Consider the following 22,788-nt stretch of genomic DNA (forward strand, 5'->3'; position numbering starts at 1 on the left):
GATTTTATGCAGAATTTAGTGAGGATATTTTAAAGGGAGAACTCTGTATCTGCTTTAGTTTGAAGCTGCCGTCATCATGTCTTTGCACAGAGATAGTACAGGGTATCGGTATCTGTCTCTGTCTCTCTCCCTCTTCGATGCTATATTTATAGCATCCCCCTGGCCATAAAAGGTATGGACTGGGGCTCTGACATTCCACTGACTGTAGGCATTATTTTTGTTCTGGACCTTGAAGTCCAGTCCTTACCCCTCGTCCTAACTGCCTCTTTCTTTGCTGGCTTCATTGTTGCTGTATTTTTTGGTGCTATTCATCCACTTGGGGCTTTTCCATTTGCTGCCATTCATTTGGATCCTGGTAAGTGGGGTTTTTTTATGCTGGAAGGCTTCAATTATTTTTAATCTGAATCTGTAATGCGAAGTTGATAGTAGCTCCCTTTATTCATCTTAGCTCAGCAGTTGAGGGATTTGTGGATGTGAATTGAAGACATCTGAAGGTTCAGCTGTGAAATGAAAGAAGTGCAGGGCTCTTTTATTTTCACTCAGTGAAATATGCATATTGGCACAGTACTCTCAAATGAAGCATGGGTTACTGAGATACAGGAGAAGTTTGTCAGGTAGTCTCCTGTGGGCTTACAGAATGTTTAAATAACAAAAATATTTTCTTGTTGCATAGGATGTTATCTTTTCTGTGCTTACAAGAGTTTCTTTTTTTAAATCTATTTCACTGTTTTCATTGATTGGTGGAGTAGCTCTTTAAAGAATTACACAGACTGATAAACAGTACAAGAGGTAATGCCAGCAACATCTCTTCCCTTAATGTGTAGCTATGAACTATGGGCAAGTACAGAACTGTCTGCCTGCTCAGTAGTAATTTTAAATACTCAGTTCAACAGCTGATAAAATATAGCTCCAAAAACTGCAAATTCATCTAACTATGGCCACTAATATTTTTAGGCCAAGCTCAGAAGTTGTGAAGTGCTACACAGATCTTGAGAGGGAGTGTTGCCCTCACACTGAAGGGGGCTGGTTAGTGGATGCAGTCTAAGTGGGTGCAGGTAGCATGGATAAAACTTAAGAGATGGGAGTCAATCTGATAATCAGGCAGTGCTCCAAGGAGGAGCAAAGTCCTTAGAAGTTTCTGCATTACTTGTCATCTCCGATAGCATCACACTACTGTATCTGATCAGACTAATGTAACTAACTTATCCTGGCCTGTGAGCAATCCGTGATGTTTCAGAGGAAATATAAAACATAACTCATAGTGTGATAAAATACCTATGAAAGGAGTTTCCTTTTACATGGTGTGAGTCAGTGTTGGTCTTTGATTTGAACCAGGAGAGCTGACCTTGTGCTCAGTGCCTGCCTTGCTATCCTTACTCCTATCACAGACTTTTACTCCTGAGAGCAGTGAAATCCCGACCTTTTATGTTTGGAAGAAAAATGTTTCCTTTGTACATTTTAAGTTGTTCTTTTGGTCTGATAAATTGTAAATGAAATGCCTCACTTAACTTCTTAATGGACAACACATGCAGCACTTTATACTTTTGGATCACCTTTCGTACACTGAAGCCTGGAAGGCTGTGGGAATGCCTGAGCTGAATGGCTGTTAGCATTGTGGCTGTTGTATGAATGATGAAGCCAGCCAACACTTCAAATAAAGCTGGTGAAGACAAACTGTAGTACTCTGCAGAAGGAAAACAAGATGTTCTCATGTTCCTTCCCTTTCAGTGTGCAAGACAATATTCTTCTGTATGCCTTAACCTTCCTAAGCAGTGACCACGACACTTATAAATCCTAAACCTATCTCTGCAGAGCTTAAAGAGGAAGGCAATGAAGAAAAATGAAGAAAAAAATCTTCTGAAACTAGGGAAATTAAGAGGAACTACATATTACTAGTAGCTAACAGTGAAATAAGTAACAACACAAAATACTGTCAGGTATTAGAAACAAGGATGCTAGACAGAATAATTGCATTCTTTTAGACTGACATGAAAAAATAGCCAGCATGAGGAATAAGGGAGTTAAAAAGGAACATCAGTTTTTGCCTTAGGGAGCAATGGGCTAACACTCTTTCCCATTTCTCCTTCTTCCTCAGATAAAGTAAATGCATAATCTGGTTTCCTTGAAGTCATAGTTTCATTGTGGTCAAGATATCAGCAATTTCTTTTACATAAGGCATTTCTGAATGAGTTTCTTCCTTGTTGACTTCCTTCGACTAAATGATCTATTCAGTTACCCTACAGAGAGCATCTTCCTTGTGAGAGCCCTGAAATATAAGAAAGTTTTCCTCTTCGTTTTTGGTTTGGTTTGGTTTGTTGTGGTTTTGGGTTTTTTTTTTCATAATTTGCCTTGGTTGGGGTGAATACCTCAGCAGTTGTCAAAGAGAATAGTTTGAAATTTGTTGACTTGCTATCAGAACCAAATAGTAGAGAAAAAGCCAAGGACTGAAATCTAGGAAGCTTAAAGACCAGGGAAAAAATTACAGAATCACAGAATATTCTGTGTTGCAAGGGACCCACAAGGATCATCAAAGACCAACTCCTGCCCCTGCACAGGACAACCCAAACCACATATCTAGATTTTCATGAAGTCATGATTGCTCTCCAGTTCTGTAAGTGTATTTTACGACCAAACATTACATTGTTTTGCATTAATATGAGGAAAACAAGAAGCAGAACAATTTTCCCACTGTTGTGATTGATATTAAAAAACCCCCAAAACAATAACAAACAGCTCTCACCATTGTTTTTGGATCTTCTTTAAATCCTTCTTAATATTTCCTCATTGTAGCTTATTTCTGTTACTAGTCAGCTGCTTTTATCTTAAAAAGATATTACAGGGACAATCCTAGTAGCCTTGTAAACCTAAAAGAAAGAGAAAGCAAGGTTATCATATGGATTACTTGAGGCAAGCTTGCATGTCAAAGTAGAAAAGTCAGTTATAACCACAGCAAAATTAAACAAAAGCAAAATAATGACTGAATTGCTGGCTTTAAAACAAACAAACAAACAAACAAACAAACAAGGGAAATTCTTTCTGCACTCAACTGTCATTCCATTTTGAGAGGGGAACTACCTCTCACCTGATCAGATTTTGTACTACAAGTGACCACAAGACTATCTACTGATGTCATGCAAAATAAAACTTAAATGGGCCTGTTGTCTGGAGGAAGGGTTTTGGCAGTCTTGAACATGGTATTTTTGGTTAAAAAGAAGGATTTGGATTGAGGAGCATGATATTATTTTACCCATTGCATACAGACTGTATCCCTGTTTAAACTGTAAAGGTATAAAAAGCAATAAGCCCTGTTGAATTGAACCCTGGTATCACATACAAAACAATCACTGTAATGCACATTTAGAGAAAAACTGACATCCTTCTCAATCTTAGTGTTTTAATTCACTGTTATAATAATAAATGGAACATTAAATTCAATCTGAAAATTGAATTACAAAAACAAATTAAATGTTCATATATTTTTGTTTCAGCCTTTATAGCCTTGTTGGATTTACTCACGCCTTTAAAAAAAATTTATTACTTTATTATCTCTATTGTAATTGAACAAAATTATTTACACTATCTCTGAAGAAGCCAGACATACAGAGTTTCATTAGTTTGCAGTAATACGTGAGCACATAAACCTTGAATAGTTTGCAGTAGCAGGGAGGCCAACTACAAATGAACAGACACAATGGTGCAAAGGTTTCTGGTCATGACAGGTGATATGTGAGCATCTTGAAACCTGAATATGAATCTGTCTGAAAGTCTGAATCACATAATAAAAAGATAACTCTAAATTTATCGCAGTTGATTTTTCAAGTTCAGTGTTAGTTTGTGTGAAGCTGTGTATTATTTGTATGCTAACTCAGGAGTTTTCGTTACAATAGTCCCTATGTTTGGCCTGCTCTTTTTCAGACGTCATCCTGTTTATTTACATTCAGAAAAGTGCAGTGAAACCCAAAATTCAAAGGCACCCATGATGTCTTTACCTTTCTACCAAAGACACCATGAGCACTATGACCGTGCGTACCGCCACAAAGCGCTGTCGTCCACTGTGAGCCAGTACCAAAAGGAGACAAAGAGCAAATCTGCCGTCTATGCTCAAGGATCTGCAGCTTACGCCAGGGGCTCCGCGGCCCATCGCCACTCGTCTGCAGCGGGCTTCAGCCTTGACTCCTCAGCAGCTTACAGTCATAGATCCACAGCCTATGACCACTCTGCCATGCAAAGTAAGAGATCTGCTGCCTACAGCCTTGACTCTCAGTCCCTCAGCACCAGCTCAGCTGCCTACAGCCATGGATCTGAATCCATCAACAAGCTGGCTGCAGCCTACAGGCTGGGATCTGAAGCCTACAATTTTGGGTAAGAATATCCGTCTTCAAAACAGCATTCTGGTGCAAGTATGTCCAACCACTTCCCATTGAAAACAGTGGCAAAACTCTCCTCCTTGTCCACATAAAGTTTCTCTATAACTTGGCATTAATCTGTTTTCCTGGTCTGGTGTTTTCCCTTGGCTTTGGCAATGGGAAGGGCTGTGGTCAGCTTAGTTTGTTGGACTAATCCATGTGTGAAGGTTGGACTGTCGTAAGAATAGCACTGGCAGTGCTGATGTGGCTGAATGGTGACATATTCATGCTCCAAACTGGTTAGGCATGAGTTACCTGTGCTTCCAAGTTGTTTAGCCATATTAATACAGCTGAATTTAATATGAAGAGTTGAGACAGCTTCTGGATTGAGGCTGTCTCTTATCTGGCCAGGTTGGAGGAGTAAAAGAACTCAAAGCTCTTCATGCAAATTTGAGCTGATGTGTCCATATATGATTAATTCTTCTTTGGCCTAATAGTTTCACTTTTGTGCTGAGTGATTCAACAAACTGAAATTTTCACACTGTGTGTTGGTTGAGGCATACTATTTCCAAAGTAGAAATAACCTGAAGTGTCCATCTTGCATAAGAAGAGCAGCTATGCTTAGCTGCCATGGGGTTTTTAAAATTTAAGATAATAAATATTGCTCAAAAAATTACATTAGCAGAATATTTTTGATACAATAGCCTCATATTATTTGTATGCATATATCTCAGAGATTTACAGAAATTAGGGAAGTATTAAAGTAAGATTAGGGCAGCTGTTAGCAATAGAACAAATGATCAACAAATTACAGCCCTGAACATCTGCTCGCTGTTGTATTAATGTAAAATTAAGAGTACCATTAGCAGAACTTACCAAAACTTGTCCACCAGAAAATTTAAATTTTGAAAACTTAATATCCTCCCAGGATTGTGGATAATGGTGAAATCTTGGCCAAAACCAGTGAAGGAAGGACTACATGTACCACTGTAAACAATACCTTGTGATTTCAGCCTTCCCTTGGCTTTCAGGAGGTTCAGGGTCCAATCTCTATTTGCCAGGGTTTGTTCAGGAATTTGAACCTCAGGCTGTTACAGCCGAGGTAAATGACTTTATTTAACTCCTCACTGCAAGATAGATATTGAGTTGCTGGAACGTGTCCAAAGAAGGGCAGCAAAGCTGATGAAGGTTCTGGAGCACAAGTCTTATGGGGAGGAGCTGAGGGAACTACAGTTTTTTAGCCTGGAGAAAAGGACACTCAGAGGAGTCTTTATGACTCTCTACAACTGCCTGAAAGGAGTGTAGCCAGGTGGGATTCAGTCTCTTCTCCCAGGTAACAAGACAGGATGAGAGGAAATGGCCTCAAGTTGCACTAGGGGAGGTTTAGATTGGAAATTGGGAAACATTTCTTCACTGAAAGTGTGGTCAGGTATTGGAATAGGCTGACCAGGGACATAGTGGGGTTACCATCCTTGGAAGTGTTCAAAAATGTGTGGATGTGGCACTTAGGGACACGGTTTAAGTGTGGGCTTGCCAGTGCTGGGCTACTGGTTGAACCTGATGATCTTAGGGGTCTTAATGATTCTATGATTCTGTAGTTGATTGTCTTAGGCTGGGTCATATCCAGGCTTTGCTGTTGAAATAATTTTACTTGTGCAGATAATTAACCACTGAGTGAAGCAGTGAGAATCTCATTTATGATGAAAAATAGAAAACCCGGAGGTTCTGGGACTGAGGGTTATGCTTCCAAAGGGAGCTGGGTAGGGGAAGATATCCCAAATTTCTGCAGCGATGCAGTTGTGCCTGCACTCTAGCTGACCCTAAGCCAAAGCCTCCTTCTTCTTAGAGAAAAGGTTCCAATAAAAAAAGGAACTTCAAGTTGTGAAAAATTATTGTTTAAACAAACCGTTTTCTGAGTCCCAGTCACAAGCACTTCAGTTGTCATGTGAGTTTCTTCTAAAATCTGTATATTCTCATTAAGAAGAACTCTAATATGAGCAGTGTGATATTGAAGGAAATTAAATTGCTTAGTTGAGAGAGAACCTAAAATATTTCCAGGTTTCCTGAGGTTTTGCTTGAGATAAAAGCTTTTGGTTTAAAAGAGCATATTTGCATATATAATACTCTGTACAAGAGTTGCCAATAGATTGATCAGAGATAAAAATGTGTCAGCTGCAACTTCTTTATTTCTGTGATCCTATCATTGTGTTGGAAGTTTGAGAAATTCAGTGCTGCTACCTAAGACAAGGACTCTGAAGATTAGACAGATGTGATTCCAATCTCTCTTACACAAAACTTAATTAACACAGGAGACAATATTTCTGAATGAAAATCTCAATATTTAACTAGAGTTTATGGTTAATATAGCCTCTATGTTGGTATTTATTTCTTTTTTTGCAGCCCATATTTCTGCAATTTGCAAGAGGTAAAGTGGAAAAATAATGCAATTCTACAGTTAAATGTAGTTCAAATTTGAAGGACTTCTTGCCAAATTTGTGCTGTCTTTCCCAGATAACCCAAAACACTTCAAGGGATAATGTGGAGGCAAAAAGCATTACTCAAACATATTAGGAAAATCAGATTTTCTGTTTTCATCCATATGAAAAGAATGGTGTAGGGAAAAAAATAAAGAACCTTCAAACTCTTTCAATTTTCTAGAAGTAGAAAAGGCCTTGAATTGAAATGCTGTATTTAAATGACCTCAACAGTAGTGTTTGCTTGAAACCAGAATTGACACACAAATCCAAATCCCAACAAAATTTTTCAGCTAACAACTGATGATTGCACATCAGTGAATATGACCATCAAATATACTTTTTTGCATAACGGATATAGTTTTGCAGAAAAACACCCTAAACCCAACAGGAAAACTCAAATACTAAGTTTCTATTCAGGTCACTTCTTATTTTTATCTAAAGTAGCTTCTGTTAAACTTACTGTTCTTGCAAAATTTAAGTCTCATCCTTTTCTGTAGTCACAGTACAAAAAAGTGTTCATGAAGCAAGAGTGTTGGCATGCAGTAGTGCCATGTGAGGAATTTATCACGGGGAGAGCAGTGGAGAAGGACTAGGAACTAAGTGACCTGCAAGACCTTGACCCAGACCCAGTTCTCTGATGTTGAAGCCTCGCTTGAGTGAAAAACGTTGCCAGAGTGTGGACACAGGCAGTTTGAAGGAGCCACAGCTTGATTTTTCAGGACAAAAAATTTTCCATGTGCAAGTGGCCTGTCCCCCACATTCCAAGTCTTCTTCACACCACAACAGCTTGAGGAAGTACAAGGAAAGAAATGAAAACTGGCAAAATCGAGAGCAAGTATGGAAGCTTGCAGCTTTGCTGGTTGCAGTTGGGCAAAGGTGCAGACCTCTGGGCTCCCAAAAGGAAGAGCGTCTCACCATGTAGAGGTTGCCTCTTCACACCCAGCCCTCCCCACCAGCTCGTGGGGCTGTCTCTAGCCAAGGACTTTTTCTTTGGCCTCAGCAGAGGCAGGAAAAGCGACATGCGCTGCTTCCCATGAGGCTCTGTACAGGTGAGGGATGTATATCTCCCACAAGCTGATGTTGTGGCCATCCATCCTCTTCCCTATCCAATCCTTGGGGGCTGCCAGCATGGGAAAGCTGGCTCCTGTGGGGAAACCTTCTACAGCAGCACTGCATCCTCCATGTGCTTCTGAGAAGCTTTCAGTCCGATCTGCCAAAGCTGCTTATAGCACAACAGGCCTGTCAAACCGGACTGCTGGATTAAACTCATTTAAATCTTTTTTGTGGGAGCTCAGTGATTTGCCTTTGCTCAAACTTTCACTGCTTTTCCATATGTTATTTTCCTGTCTAGCAGTATCAGATAATCCCATTGTGTCACAGACAGATTATCTGTCACCCAAAGGGCCAGACACCTGCTTAGAGGGAAAACAGAAATTACTGGTGTGGCTCAGGCATTTGCATGTATTTTGCAGGTCAAGCAAAACAGTGAAGAAGATGTGGTGTAATTCAGGTGTACCAAGCAAAGGGAGGAGAGATGCCCTTCTAAATTGCAATTAATTAGGCTGGCAGTGAGAGCCAATGCTCTTCTGAGCAATATTGTAACCAGGATCGGGACAAGGCTGAGTAAATAATACACTTCCAGAAATATGAGAAGACCATGGTCTTGGCACTGCTTATCCTTTGGTTTATTATAGGTGAGGGTTAAGAAGCTGGCTTCCAGATGTCATCCCCAAGCTTGGAAATTGTTTTAATGAGACCTGCTACGTGGAAACAATTCCCCTTCAAATAAAATTGCTGTGGAAGCTGTGTTAGGGAATATTGCCAGCAATATTGCCTGGGCTTGTGACAAACCTGTCAGCAACTCAAAATGAATATAGTCACAAGAAAGCACTTCTCATTTTTAAAGGCTGAATTTAAAGAGTTCTGTTCTGAAAATATTTTTTTTTCCTTTCCTGTAACTGGGTTTGCCAATCTACTATCTCCTATTTACAGTAAGTTAAAATACTGCATATTAGGAAAGAAGCAGCTGCTAAAAGAGAGCCTGGAAAATGCCTTGTGGCTAATGGAGCTTCTCCAGCAAGTACAACTGGTGCAACTATTGTGTATACCATCATCTCTTTCTGCTTAGGACAAGATACATGATTTTGTAGAGGTATAAAAGAGCTTACATGTTCCTTTTCATTCAGGAGTGAAATAACTAAGGAATAGGGTGTTGTGGTCTGCTCCCAGAACACATTTCTACATCCACTGGGTGCAGACTCTCTTTGTGCAGTGTGGGAAACCTGTCCCTTCAGGCACAGAAACAAGGGCAGTGCCAACATGTTCTCTGTCTAAGAATAAGACATCAAAACAGAACAAAACACCTGTTTGGGATTTTCAGATGCCCTGCACAGTGTTTTCTTTAGTTCCTCTGTTGGGCTAGAGGGAAAAGTTAATAGCATCTGTTTTTTAAATCTCTACAGGACAATGCCTGTGCCTTTTACAACTCAGTGACTCTAGTGAGAAACTAGAAAAATGCTGGCGTTGACATTTTAACATGCTGAAAACCAACCTAAAGTGAGGGCAGTAGGCTTGGGTCACCAACCTTGATAAGCCAGTACAGATAGTATCTGACCTGGAAAAAAATATTCATATGCTAGCTGGGCATATCAAATGAGGCTGAAAGATGTTAAAAGGTCATGGTACTGTTCCTTCCTATGAAACTAGAGAGCACTGATACCCTGCTCCTTCTCCTCTGGGGAGATTCTGTTCCACATATCAGGTAAAAGGTTGAAACGTTTTAAAATAAAGGGCAAGATTTTAGAATCTGGTTCAAGAAGCAGAGTCCTCCTTTGGGCCACCTAAATAATGTTTTTTAGGCAGGATTTGCTTTTTGTGTTGCACAGGAAGAAATAGTAAGAACACAAAAGGAAAACAGGGAAATAAACCTCATGATAGAATAGTGTTCAACCTGTTTTCTCAGAGCTCTATTTGAATATGTGTTTCTACTAGCCTCCATGTAGCTCTGCCAGAAGAGAAACAAATGATAAGATTTGGAAAGGAGAAATGTTTTCTGCTGCTTCAAATTTATTGAACTCATCTCTTGGTTTATGCAGTGCAATTCTAAAGAACATTTTGGAGTGACTTTGGCTATCTCTCTGCAAACACCAGCTGGGTGCCCTGATATGGTCATGAAGGTGAAACATTCAACTTCAAACACTTAGAGTGTTTGAGTAAAATAACAGCCATCAAATAAACAGAACCTATAACAATTTATTCTTACCCTTTCAAATAATTTTAGAGAGTTATAAGTGAAAGATAGAAAACCCCCACTACCATACAGGAAAGACATCAATAAAATGCCTAGCAGGGAGTGATGGGAACTGATATATATGCTAACTATTAATTCCCTACATGAATGTGTAATCTGGACCTTAAATGAAAATTAAACTGACAGTAAGGCCAAACTCTCCTTTAGGACTGATGTGTTGGTCTGGAATTAACAGTGCTGTAAATGCCTGAGCTGAAATTTTCACCACATTTCAACTACTTTTATGAAAATAGAAACTTTTTGACATTTTAACTTAAGTTCAATTGGTACTGTGATCCTTCTTGATCTAGAAGCAACCAGGAATCAAGTGGCCTCCTAACAGGTTCAGCCTAAAGCTCTGAGGAAATCTAATGGCAGTCAGAGTCAAAATTCCAGGTTTGACCCATTTTAAAATAGGACAAAAATAAAAGTCACCTGCTAAGTAAAGATCTGCAGCTCCTTACAGGCTCTAGTTCAATTAAGAAAAATAATGAAAATAGTTTGCCTGTGATGTTTCTCATCACTTATTTGATGAGTTCTCCTAGTGCATTTGTGGTTTGCTGTAGTGATTGCACCACATCATTCTCCAAGCCAGGAGTGAGGCCTTTGCACACCCTGTTTCAGTGTGTCTCTTCGTTTTTATTGTACTCTGCCTGGCCTGCTCCCCAGTGTTCTCTGCTTGGATTTCTGTCCCTAAAGCTGGATCTGCCTGTCTTGTACTCCATCCATGGCTGTCCTGGGCAGTGCCTGGTGTCAGAGACCAGAGCCCACAGCAACTCTCTCCTGTGGATGTGGTCTGTGCCTTGGCTGATCCAGTGGTGCCTGACAAGGGAAAACCCTTGGCCCCAGTCCTGCGATGTGCCCTCACTGGCTGTGCCTTCTTTTGCATGGAAACCAGGTTACAGAGAGAGGAGGAAGGAAGGAGAAGCAGTGCATGGTTGCTTTCACCCCCTGTACTGAGCATCTCTTGGCAGCCGTGCCGCAGGCTTGGCCATGGCGGCACCTGGGGAGCACAGAGCAATTACACTAAGAAAGACAGCGAGAGAGCTAGAGAATGGGAGACTGATTTAACAGGAACTGGGTAGGGAGAGAACTCATTCTGGGCAAAGGGATGGACACAGAGCAATGAAGGAAGGAAAGACGGGAGAATGAAAGTGGACCTGTGCCTTCTCGCACACAGTCTCAGTGGATAGATTACTGGCACATATTTTGGAAACTAAGCACTCTTCGTGTGTTGGTGGTGGTACTTTTGCAGGGATACAGCCTAAGGAAAACATTAGCCCAAGGATATAATATTATATTACATTATGCATGTGTAACATTCCCAGGGGCCCAGTGTTAGCACGAGGTTTGATATATGTGTGCAGCATGCTGTGTAGAGACACCAGTGTAAGCTATCCAGGGTGTGGGAAGCAGGTTATCCCTGGTACAGGCACGTCAGGGCTAATGAGCCTTGCTGAGAAACCGTAATTCTGCTCCTCTATCTGCACATGTAAGCAGGGAGCTCATACTGTGTAGACAAATCCCCAGACCAAAGCAGACTCACATGTGATTTTCTGTGGTGATGTTGCAAGACAGGTGAATAGACACTTTGGGGATTTATAAGGCTGACAAATAATTAGCATACTCCATAGATATGGGAATTAGAGATGTGTTGCTTTGGCAAAGGAGGACCAGTTTGTAACTATTTGTAACTATTTGTTTATACAGTTTGTAACTATTTTAAAAATTAACCTAAAATGATTGCCTCAAATACACTTCATGCTCTTCAGAATCCCTCCCAGGCTGGTGAGGACAGGGGGAAGCTCTTCCTTCTTTCCAGTTATCCTTCATTTATCTGTGCTATGTTAAACAGTGTTACTTCGCTCAGCTCTTCTCTTCCAATGGATTGGAGTGGTGTGGGAGAGCAGTGGGAATGACAGCACTGGTTTCTGAGCAGTGCTCTGCCCTACAATTTCTGTAGAGAGACTTGAACACATAATTACTTTGAATATATTTGCACACCACCATTTTGTTTCAGGACCACACAATTTCAGGACTGTAAATTTTGGAAAAGTAGATATTATGAGTTCAGATACAATCTTTAGAATTACCCAGTGGACTCAGTGACTTCAGGATCTATCAAAACTGGGGATTACAAACTCCCTGAGTCCCAAACCAAAAGCTACTAAAAGTACATTGCTACTGGGTATGTTGTTTATCTATTTAGATTTAATATCAAGGGGCATCAGTGGTAAGTTTGTAATGAGATTGTGAGAAGTACACTTAGTTATGTGTTTAATAACTCTGAAACTATAGCTATTAAAAATTGTAAATTCTTGATTACAAAATAAGACAGCAAAACAATTTTAGTACTTTAATTGTATTTTGGAGTGCTTCTTAACAGCTTATTTCCTGTATTTAATAATATAATTTTTATTTCAGACTGAAAAATTCCAATTTAATGATAGAAGATCAATCCTATAAGATGAGTCCCAAAGCAAAGAGAGCAAAACAGAGTTTGATATCAGAGGACAAAGAGAATGAAGCCATAGACTACTCAGTGCCCATATTCACAGGACGGTATGTTAATTTTCATTTTGTTTGGTATCTTATTTCTGACATTTTATTAACAAATTATAAAATAACAAATCCATTAATCTGTCTTTATACTCATGGATCTTATGGTGATAGTTTGCACTTCACATGAGTGATAAAAAGACAAAGAGAAGTCAACTGACTGGCAGTAAATCCGACATTGATCATCCAGAGCCAGGACAAATGAACCCATGGGTCTGGACTTTGTTTACAACACATCGTCAGAGACACTTTCTATGAAATGAAAATATAACTCTGCTTATATGGAACCTGGCAAGCATGTTGTCCACATTATTTAGCTTATTATTTTGGTTTGAAGTCTTGTTCTGTAATCAAATGTCTCTGACCAAGCATTAAACATAGAAACAATGAAACAACATGCTAATGTCTTGTCTTGGCACAGGGAAAACCTGGAATAAAACCAAATGCTTTCTCAAATCCATTGTAATGATTCATACTGATCTCACGTGTTGGTGGTATTTATTGCATGGTTACTACTGATGTAATACACCTTATTGCAGAAGTGTTCTCAGTAAAGCTGAATGTGAACTTTATGTGGAAGCCAGAACCAACATTAGCAAAGAGGTCCCCATGCTCTTTTTGGGGTATGGCATAGTGATTTTAGTAGGAGTCTCCAGCAGTTCCAGCATAGTCACTTGTTCAGATTAATAAATACTGGGGTGCAGTGTGGAAAACTGGTTCCTGGTTAGAGGCCAGGAGAAAATTTTCTTGTCTACCTGCAGCTGAACAGAAACCTCCCTTCAACTTGTCTTTCCTCTGCAGCATGGCATTTTTCAGGGGACACTTCCAAGTTGTTTCTGGGAGCCAGTGCTTTTCTGTCTACTGCTTAATCAACAGCCAATGGCACTTCTGCTTTATATCCAAACTTGTGGTTTCATGTGAACTGAGTTCCAACTTGTCAGTGGAGGATGTTATTGCTCTGGCCTTTGGAGCATTTGTGATGCTTTTATGATTGGACCAGCAGTTTTGGTTTTTATTAACTCCCTCCCACTATCTTTGAGTAAATTTTTCTCATCCCTTGTACATTCCTGTGTTGGATTCACTGCTCTTTAATCAAACCAACATTAAGAAACACACTGTTGCCTTTCTAAAAAAATGTTTTGGAGTTTCATCTGTATCTTCTGTGACAGAAATGCATAAAAATGTGACAGTCTCACACAAAACTTGAGATAACATATTCTCAAGGCTCTTCACTACTTTTGCACCTCAGCCGGTGTTTATACTTATGTAGCAGCTCACCATCATCTGTCTCCCATGCCCTCAAGCACAAATATCATTCCTTTTCATTGTATCTTGAGTCTACACAAGTAAAATGTATAGTGTAGGGCAATAGTTGAAAAGCACAACTGTTGATTAATACTGAGCTTTTTTACAGGCCTCTGGGATCTTAGCCCATCATGTTAACATCTTAACAAATCTTAAGAAATAATTTAATTTTGGTTTTTAATGCATAAAATAATATCTAACTCCATGTGATGGTGCATAGTTTCATTTATTTGTGTCTGTGCAATATTTTGGGATCATACATTAAAAGATACTGTCAGATTCTTACAACACTGTTATTCTTCTTTTTTTTTTTTTTTGTTGGTATCAATCTTACTTTTTGCATACGGCAATTCAGAAAGTTGTGTGTGCTTTTCTGCCACTGAAATGATCCAGAAAGTTTTATTTTTGTTTTGGGATTTTTTTTTTTTTTTTTTTTTTAATTAGTTAAAAAGAGCATATGATGGTTGTTAGAGTGCTCAACTCAACATGGCATGAGATGGTATCTGGTTTAGGCTTTCTTCTGTTGGTATCATGCTCATGACCACATGCCAAGACTGCAGAAGTTGCATGCCACATTCCTGTCAGATATTTATTTTTGTTTGAAGGATAACAGCTGAAGCCCATTGAACCATGTGCATGCTGTATGTCATTCCCAAATTCCCCTGTGAAACTGATGTGTTGTTTCCCATGGGAAGATAGCTGTTAAAAGGAATAGTTATTTATAAAGATCATCTCTCCATGGGTTGGTTGGAGCTGGGTGACCTTCAGCGATGTGTCACCATTTCCATTATTTAGTTCTACTTCAGAACCCTCAGGTTCTGCTGTAGAAAAGCTACTTTTCTCAGATTATTCACTTTGCAACTGATCCTCTTAAACACCTGGGCTAATCCTTGCAAGAGAAAATTATGGACAGCCAGACAGTATTCTAGACAATAAAACACCCAGAGCTTAATGAAATGCCCTAAGTGCTGAAGTTACTGAATGTGGCTCATGGAACTATTTGCAATCACTAATAAACCTATGCCAAAGGACTGTAGTTGGTAGATACCCTTAAAATTATATTTTGTGTGTGCCATTCAGAGTTGCATTGGGTTGCAACTGTTTGAAAAGGGTTTTCTACTGAAACCCTCGAGACTTGACTGTAAAATCAATTCTTAAATGGTATGGTTTGCTGGTTTAGTGCATTTGTCATTTCAGGGAACATGTTTCTCTTTGATCTGGGAAGAGTATAACAGGGAGAAATTATTAGAAAATCTAAATATTTAATACTGTTGATCAAAAGCATCTGGGGATTACAACTGCAGATGACTAGGATGAGTTCTATATTAGTCAGAGGATATTCATCAGTTCCCAAAAGATGCTTAATGCCTTGAGAAACCAGTCCATACTGTGAAGTTGCTGATATCTTAACTACTGTAATTAAGGAGGAAATAGTATCAGTTTGCCTTTGAAGAAAAATGCCATGGATTAATTTAAAATGAATGTAGATAGCTATATTCATATCCATATTCATTAAACTGATTTTTCAAAAACCTCCTCCATATATCTGCAGCTTCAGGTGATATTTATGGGGGCATGTGCCTAAGTGGAAGGAATCTATCGTTCCACTGATTTTTTAAGGATCATCCTCTTAAAGCAGATTGAAACACAGGAAGTTGAGTTTGAGGGTGGTCAAAGCTCTGTACTCTTAAGTAAGATTTTTAGTCTTTCCAGCAGTTTTTAAATGTAATTAAGTTTACAGCACATTCCACTGCTTGACTGTCTTACATCTCACTGAATTGACTTCATAGATAAAGGGCTGGACAGTTAATTCTGAGCTAATCCAAATTTTTTGAGTATTGAGATCTGCTATCAAATGCAATCTTAAAGAAAACAGAAAAAACATCATTCTTCCTAATATTTTTGCTTTGTAGTAGTAGTAAGTGTTTTATGATAAAAGAGAGGCTGTGCTTGAGTGCACTCTAGAAACAGAGGTGATGTTTCTATAGTGCTTGCAAGACGGGCACTTAATGAGAATTTAAACAGAATTTGACTTCAGTGTGCTATCTAATGTTCCCTTAAAGTTACTAAATTCACCAGGAGGATATTAATGCTTCTTCTTAAGTCAAGGAATGTCGGTGCCTTATTTAAGAGATGGGACAGTCATGGTTATCACGATTTATTACTTGAGAAATCAAACAAGGCATCAGTCTCAGAGGCCGTGTATTTAGTAACAAGTCGCCCTAACTGAAGACAGTCACAACTTTCAAAGTTACATGGCAATTTATAACTTTTTGGTCCAATAAGCAATTAACACAAAGCTTTGTTTTGACTTTATAACCTGTCACCTTTGGTTCTTTTTACTGCGTTGCGTCTGTTCCACAATCAATAACTTGCTAGCTCACATACACACATATACTTCTATTATAACATCTGAATTCTTAACTTAAACTATAAAATCACATTACTATACTTAAAAACCCTTCACCATATCACCCAGTACATATTCTTACTTATAACTATAGAAACATAAGTTTATAATCCTTCTGCTTAACATCTGTATACCTTTATCATTACATCAACCCAAGCTCTTTCCAGGGCTGTAAATCAAACTCATTAATGCCTGTGGAAGTTTCTACTCCCCTGTTTCTCACAAAGGAGCTCTCACTGTATATGTACTACTACAGCAGCTGTAATGTCCTGACAGTGCCAAAACAATACGGTTTTAATGGTACATCCACATGTGAGTATGGAAACAGGATTGCACCCACTGGGAGTTCTTTGTGTCTCACCTCTGTACAAAGCCTGTAGAGGAGGCTTCAAGAAAATCCTTAATTATCTTCCTGAAAGCAATATAGGATTGAATTTTCTATGAAAGAAGAGAACTTTTTGTTATCTACAGTTATATGGGGGGGTTTATAAATCCCAAATGAGGACATTGTTATACAGCTACAATTACCTCCTGCCCCTTTGGCAGTCTTGGTATGAACACTGCAGCTGTAAGTTAATAACTGAAGATCTGTGGCTATGCCTTACACTCATCTTTATAGTGATGGAGATGAAAAAACACAGTAGGATCATGGTTAAACTGAAAATGTGTATGGCATGTTTAGAGGGAGAGGCACTGAAAATGGCCAAGACTTTTGACAGTGAAATACTCAGTCTTTCTGCAGAACCCCTTCCACGTTTCTGCTTTGAATACATATGAGACTGTAGTAGCAGAAGAGTGTTGGCCTCTGTAGTGGCTAATTTGGTAGCAAGTACAAATGGAACATGTTCTCAGCATTTACCAATGGGATTCTGCTTTTTAAAAACTCTTTCAGAGAAGTGAATATCAGTGGTATCACAGACACTGAAGAAGAGAGAATTAAAGAAAGTGCTGCATACGTTGCCAAGAGGAACCTTTTTGCCACAGGTGAAGGAGTTAGCGTCAGCAAGGTGGCCAAGACAACTTCTGAAGAGGAGCATCATGAAAAAAAGTCAAGGAAAGTAGCGATCCGGGAGTCTGCTGAACGTGTGGCCATGAAGAAAACGGTAAAAGAGTAGCAATGAACACTTAAGCTGCAAAAGAAAAGGAGCCTTTTTTTGTTTGGTGTTTGTAAAGTGCCTAGCACACCAGGGCCCTGACTTACTCCACAGGCAATTGCAATAATGGTAGTAATTAACCAAAGTACTTTCAATGGAAATCTTTTGAATTACTTAAAAGCCTTGTTATCTAGGTATCAAATGGATAAGGAAAGAGGCGCTATGCCTGAGGCAGACACCAGGAATGTTTCTGTTGTGCTGAGAGAAAAGGACAGAGTAGGGGACCAGGGAAGGCTCTTTGACCATGCCCACACCTTCATGAGGCAGCTGCTGGGCAAAGAGTAAAGGTGCCTGTATATATATATCTATCTATCTATCTCCATATATATCTGTATATATATATATATAGATAGATATCTTGGTCGTAAGTAGGTGAATGGGTAATTTCTGGACTTTTATGGCCTGAGAACAAGCTTGCACAAAGTGTCCACTCTGGAGTTTTAATCATTGGGTGTAAATTAGGTGTAAATTAGGGAGGAACATCTGGAACTGGATCTTTAATTGTGTGCATTATTGTCCAACTTCTTAAAAAATAATACTCAGAGCATAGTTACAAATATGTTGTGACCAGACTGCCAGAACATGTAAGTGCAAATGTATTTCTTTATTTCTATTACTATGCTACTTATATTACTATGCCATACTATTACTATATTTTATTATTTATTGTTTTAAGCAGAAGAATTGGTGATATGCTTATAAAATATCCTTATGACATAAGGTTGGAAAGGGTATAAACACTTCCAAGGACAAGGTAAAAAATTCAACATCATCTCAAAAATTGAGAAACAGTAAGGGTGAAATTTGATAACAACCAATGGAAATTACTACACACAGAAGGAAAAGATCAAGTAAATGACCAATGCCTGGCTAAGTAGAAGTCTCTCAGGATCTGAGAGTTATAAAAGGTCACAAATTTAACACCAGTCGATTTAATGTCAATAAATGTTATAATTTAATGTTGTAAAACAAATGCCGATCTAGAGTATTATCAGTAACACATAAGGAGCAGTTATTTGATTGTGTTGGAGTCTGTTGGACCTATGATAAGGAACAGTCACTGTCTGATGAATGTTGAAGACAAATAAAACCTGTCCAGGACTGAGAAACCATTGTAAAGAAAACTGGTATTGCTAAATGTCCTCTTTTAATAATCTGAATACAGGGACCTATAATTCTCCATATTTGTAAAAGTTAAGGCAGAAAATAAATAGTTTAGTTTGCAGAAAGTCAGATTCATATTGGGAGTTTTTTCCAGCTCTGTGGATAGTCAAGCAGTTGAACTAATTACCTGGGAGGATGAAAGAGGAAAGATTTGAGAGTAGTTCTGTCAGAGATGATCTAGGCATAGACAGTCTTGCATTACAGCAAAAGTACAGAAGACATCTGAGTTTCAGGCCTATTTCACCTTCACTCTGTATTTAAAATAATAAATAGGTAATTAAATGTGGAAAATTATTTTATTTAGAATAGTTTTGAGGGGAAAAGCCCTCTAAAATCAAATCTAGTTATTTTGGAAGGAGAACTTCCAGAAAATGAAAACTTTGTTTTCTGTGTCCAGGTGAGATAAATACATTAAGTATGTCTGTTTGGACTTTTAAATAAAAATTGCAGGGGTTTTTGCACTTTTTTTGGGGGGCAGAGGGTGTTAATAATTTCCGCTTCTAATTGCTGTTATAATCAAATTTATAATGAAATGTTTCTTTTCCAGCTAGAAGACACTCAGGCATTCCATAAAAAGTTGAATCAAGATAAACTCTTACATCCTCCTGAGTTTATCATTGAGCCTCGTTCCCACACTATCTGGGAAAAGGAAAATGTTAGATTTAATTGTTCCGTGGCTGGCTGGCCAGCACCCCGTGTTACATGGTAAGTTTGTATCCCTGGCACTGAAAGGCACCACTTACCAGAATCTGAAGTCATCTCAGTGAATGTAGTCATTTTGCTGAAAAGATGTAAGTTAAATTAAAAAAAAAAAATCAGGCACTCATGACAGGCCTGTCTAACACCTTTCAAGTCACATTGTACAGGAAAAGAACAAAATATTAAAATGAAGTAATAATAATAACAAAAATAATTATATATTGTTGTTATAGTAAATTAATATAATAATATTTAAAATATTTTTGTGACAGCACTAGGAATACATAGATTTTTTTTTTTTATTATTTAGTAGAGACATCAAATATATTCCTTCTGTCAATGATTAAGGAAAAATAATAGTTTAATCTATCATACTATCTCTAGCAATGTTTTCCAAATAGTTGTCTTTAGTCTATAAATGACACGAATGTCCCTGAAGCATTAAAGCAGGCTTTGGTCACTAGCAAACTTCTTGGCAGCTGAGCAGTTATAGTACTGAATCTCCATGAAACTGAAATCCCCTGGAGATGCTGTGAAATCTCAATAATGGTGACGTATTCATAGCAGACACATCGTCAGTGTTTGAAGTCAATGATGTCAGGTAGATCTGGAACCATCCAAATAAGCTGAAAGCTTTGCAGTCTCTTGGAAAATTTTACAGAATCACAGAATATGCTGAATTGGAAGGAAAACATCTAGTATATCAAAATGTTATGTGATAATCATATATGGCAATTTGCTAATTGAATTGCTTAAGGGACTCTGCATTTATTTAGGTCTTAAAAACCTTAATCTCAGGGCTTGTCAAAAATTGCTACTAAGAGGTGTGTTAACAGGCCAGAGCTGAGTCCACAAAGTCACTGATCTCTCTCCTTAGACTCTGACAATTGATAGCCAGGCTCTGCATGGGCAGAGTTTTCCCATCCTGTAAGGGTTGCAAGTGCCCTGTGTTCACGTTCCTCCTGGAGAGGATTCCAAACAAACCCTTCAGATCTGGTCTCAGCTGGATATAAGCAATGGTCAGCTACGCTCATGGCTGTAATCCAGCTCTGTAACCTGAGTCCTACCCAAGAATTCAAGAGCTGGGTCATTTTCGCTTTGGTTGAGATTCACCTTATCCCCAAAACCTGACATGGTTAAACTGAGCCTTCAGCTGTCTGCCGTTGCTCTCACTGTGAAACAGTCTTTCATCTAAGTGCTAAATGTGGATGGTGGAAATTAATACATCATTTTACTGTACATCTGAGTTCCAAAGGGATTTCAGTTTGCCACAGGCTACTAATGGAAAAATAAAAAGAAGAGTTCACATCCATTTCAGCAGGTGTCTTTGCTCTAAGATATAGAACAGTGCTGACCTGGATCTGTCAGCTGTCATTCAGCCCTACAAGCAAAATTTCAGTAGAATATTGCAAGCAGTCATTCTTTGTATAAGCAATGAAGATCTTTTCATGCTGTGCCTGAAAAACTACAAAGCTTTATGAACTTTCTCTAAAGAAAAGCTTACTGCCTGATGCAGCTGTTCTGACTCCCTTGGAGAAAAAAAGCACATGGAAAACCCAGGACATTTGAAACCAGTAGCAGAAAGCATAAACTATCAGTGCCTAATGACAGTGGGAGGTCGCAGTCCCACATTAGCTAATGACTTGGCTGCTCTGGAATTTGCATTTCCAGAAATAACAAGTGGTCCTTCTAATACGAGCCCCATTCTTTCTACAGATGAATATAATTAAGCAAAAATTGAATCAATTAATTTTTACTAACCTGATAATGAAGACAAAAGAAGTGAAAGTCTTCTTGCTACTGGCATGACTCAGTTAAAGCTTGTTTCTACACAGCACCCTGTGCTGCCAAACAACTTGGCTGCCATAGGATCCAAGGGTTGCCCAGCCCTTTGGAGGAAATATAAAGATACTGTGGAGTTAAGTCCTGTTTACAGGATTGCATATTCCCTGGAAAATATTACAAACTGATGGCATTATTTGATTTTCTAAAATATTGACACACTGGATGTAATATAAAGATGCCCTGATGTTCCCAGGCAGATTGGTCTGGGGGGCACCAGCTCACAGATGAGGTGAAGAGTGGTGCTGAATGTATTACTCTTGCTGGGTTCTTGTATTATTCTTTGCCTAAGCCAGGATAATAGATAAATGAGGTCAGGCATCTCTGCAAATGATTGATGTGCAGAATAGAGAGTACTGCCCTGCACTGAGCCCCTTTTCACAGACATTTTGCTGAGAGGAAGATCAGGATGAAAAGCATTGGGGTTTATGGTCCTTACTTAAATGCTTGGAAAACTCCCAGTGTATGACTATGCCCAAATATTTGTAGCCAGGGAAATATTCTTTACTGTACAATGCTGATGGTGCTGAAAGACAGTTTTCAGATTTATTGTGGATATAGCTTCATCTTGAGATATATTCAACTAATAATATTCTTGGTGCAAATAAAATCATTAATTACTGATTTCTTTGGTGAAGTGTAGCAAGCCACTGGCACCAGACTAGTTCCCTTTCCTGACTGAAAATCATGAAAGGTTTAAAATATAAAATCTGAAATTTAGAAGCAAACCTCTTTGTCTAGTTATCTGTTGTGAGGAGAAAGATTTGTTTAAACTACGTCAGAGTAAAAGGTGAAGATACTTTCATCTATCATCCTTTATCATTCCACTTCCTTTATATATATATATACCTTATGGAGAACAAGGAAAGCTATGCTAAAGTAGGACACTCTCTTAGGAAACATTTTTTCTTTATGGACCTGAAATCAATGCCAAATGTACTGAATACAATTCAGAGGGCAACTTCTTTATTAGACTTCTATTGCCAGTTTTTTACATATTTCCAGTGCCTGCTTAAGACAGGATTCACTCAAACATTTACTTGATTACACCATGTATTGTCCAGAATGAGTGATATTTTATGCAACAATTGAAGAGGAAGAATTTCTCATGCACCATTGTTCTTCCACTATGTGAGTTTCAAGCTGTCTTATATAAATTCTGAAATTAACAGTACCAGCTCACTACTGATCATTCATACTGGTTCATTCATTCCTTCAAATGATGTACGGGGAATTTTGAACAGTAAAGTTCTCCTATCTGTGCCAGAAAACAGTCAAAGTGTATGCCAGTCTGACTCTGTTAAATTGCAAGTAAACAAATAAGTTAAATTTCTACCTAACATTTTTTGTGTATATGAAGGTTTTAAAAGTAGGTCAAATATGCAAACCAAACAAAATGTTTTTGATAGCTAGTAAGAAAGGAGGCTACAGAATTTTTATTTGCAATTTACAAAACTCTGAGATGTTGCTCATGAGACTCCTCCTTTCCTTTACAAGTACTAACGTGAAGTTCATGGTAATATGAACTGATTTTCATCCCACT

General features: G+C 38.6%; 1 protein-coding gene across 5 annotated transcripts in view; it reads left to right on the top strand.

Annotated features, from left to right (window-relative positions):
- Positions 1–207: 207 nt before the first annotated feature.
- The window catches only part of MYOM1 (myomesin 1), an 80,847-nt gene continuing 58,266 nt past the window's right edge, over positions 208–22,788 (top strand). For 3 of the 5 annotated variants that reach the window (XM_048289483.1, XM_048289484.1, XM_048289487.1), the window contains exons 1-5: positions 209–355; positions 3,916–4,362; positions 12,537–12,674; positions 17,279–17,489; positions 19,252–19,409. In XM_048289483.1, the coding sequence (XP_048145440.1) occupies positions 3,977–4,362; positions 12,537–12,674; positions 17,279–17,489; positions 19,252–19,409 (893 nt within the window). In that variant the 5' untranslated portion in view covers positions 209–355; positions 3,916–3,976. Of the gene's footprint in view, positions 356–3,915; positions 4,363–12,536; positions 12,675–17,278; positions 17,490–19,251; positions 19,410–22,788 lie in introns of all 5 variants that reach the window. The other 2 variants (XM_048289482.1, XM_048289486.1) reach the window with 1 other exon arrangement.

Source organism: Corvus hawaiiensis, chromosome 30 (genome assembly GCF_020740725.1).
Source record: "Corvus hawaiiensis isolate bCorHaw1 chromosome 30, bCorHaw1.pri.cur, whole genome shotgun sequence".
NCBI lineage: Eukaryota > Metazoa > Chordata > Aves > Passeriformes > Corvidae > Corvus > Corvus hawaiiensis.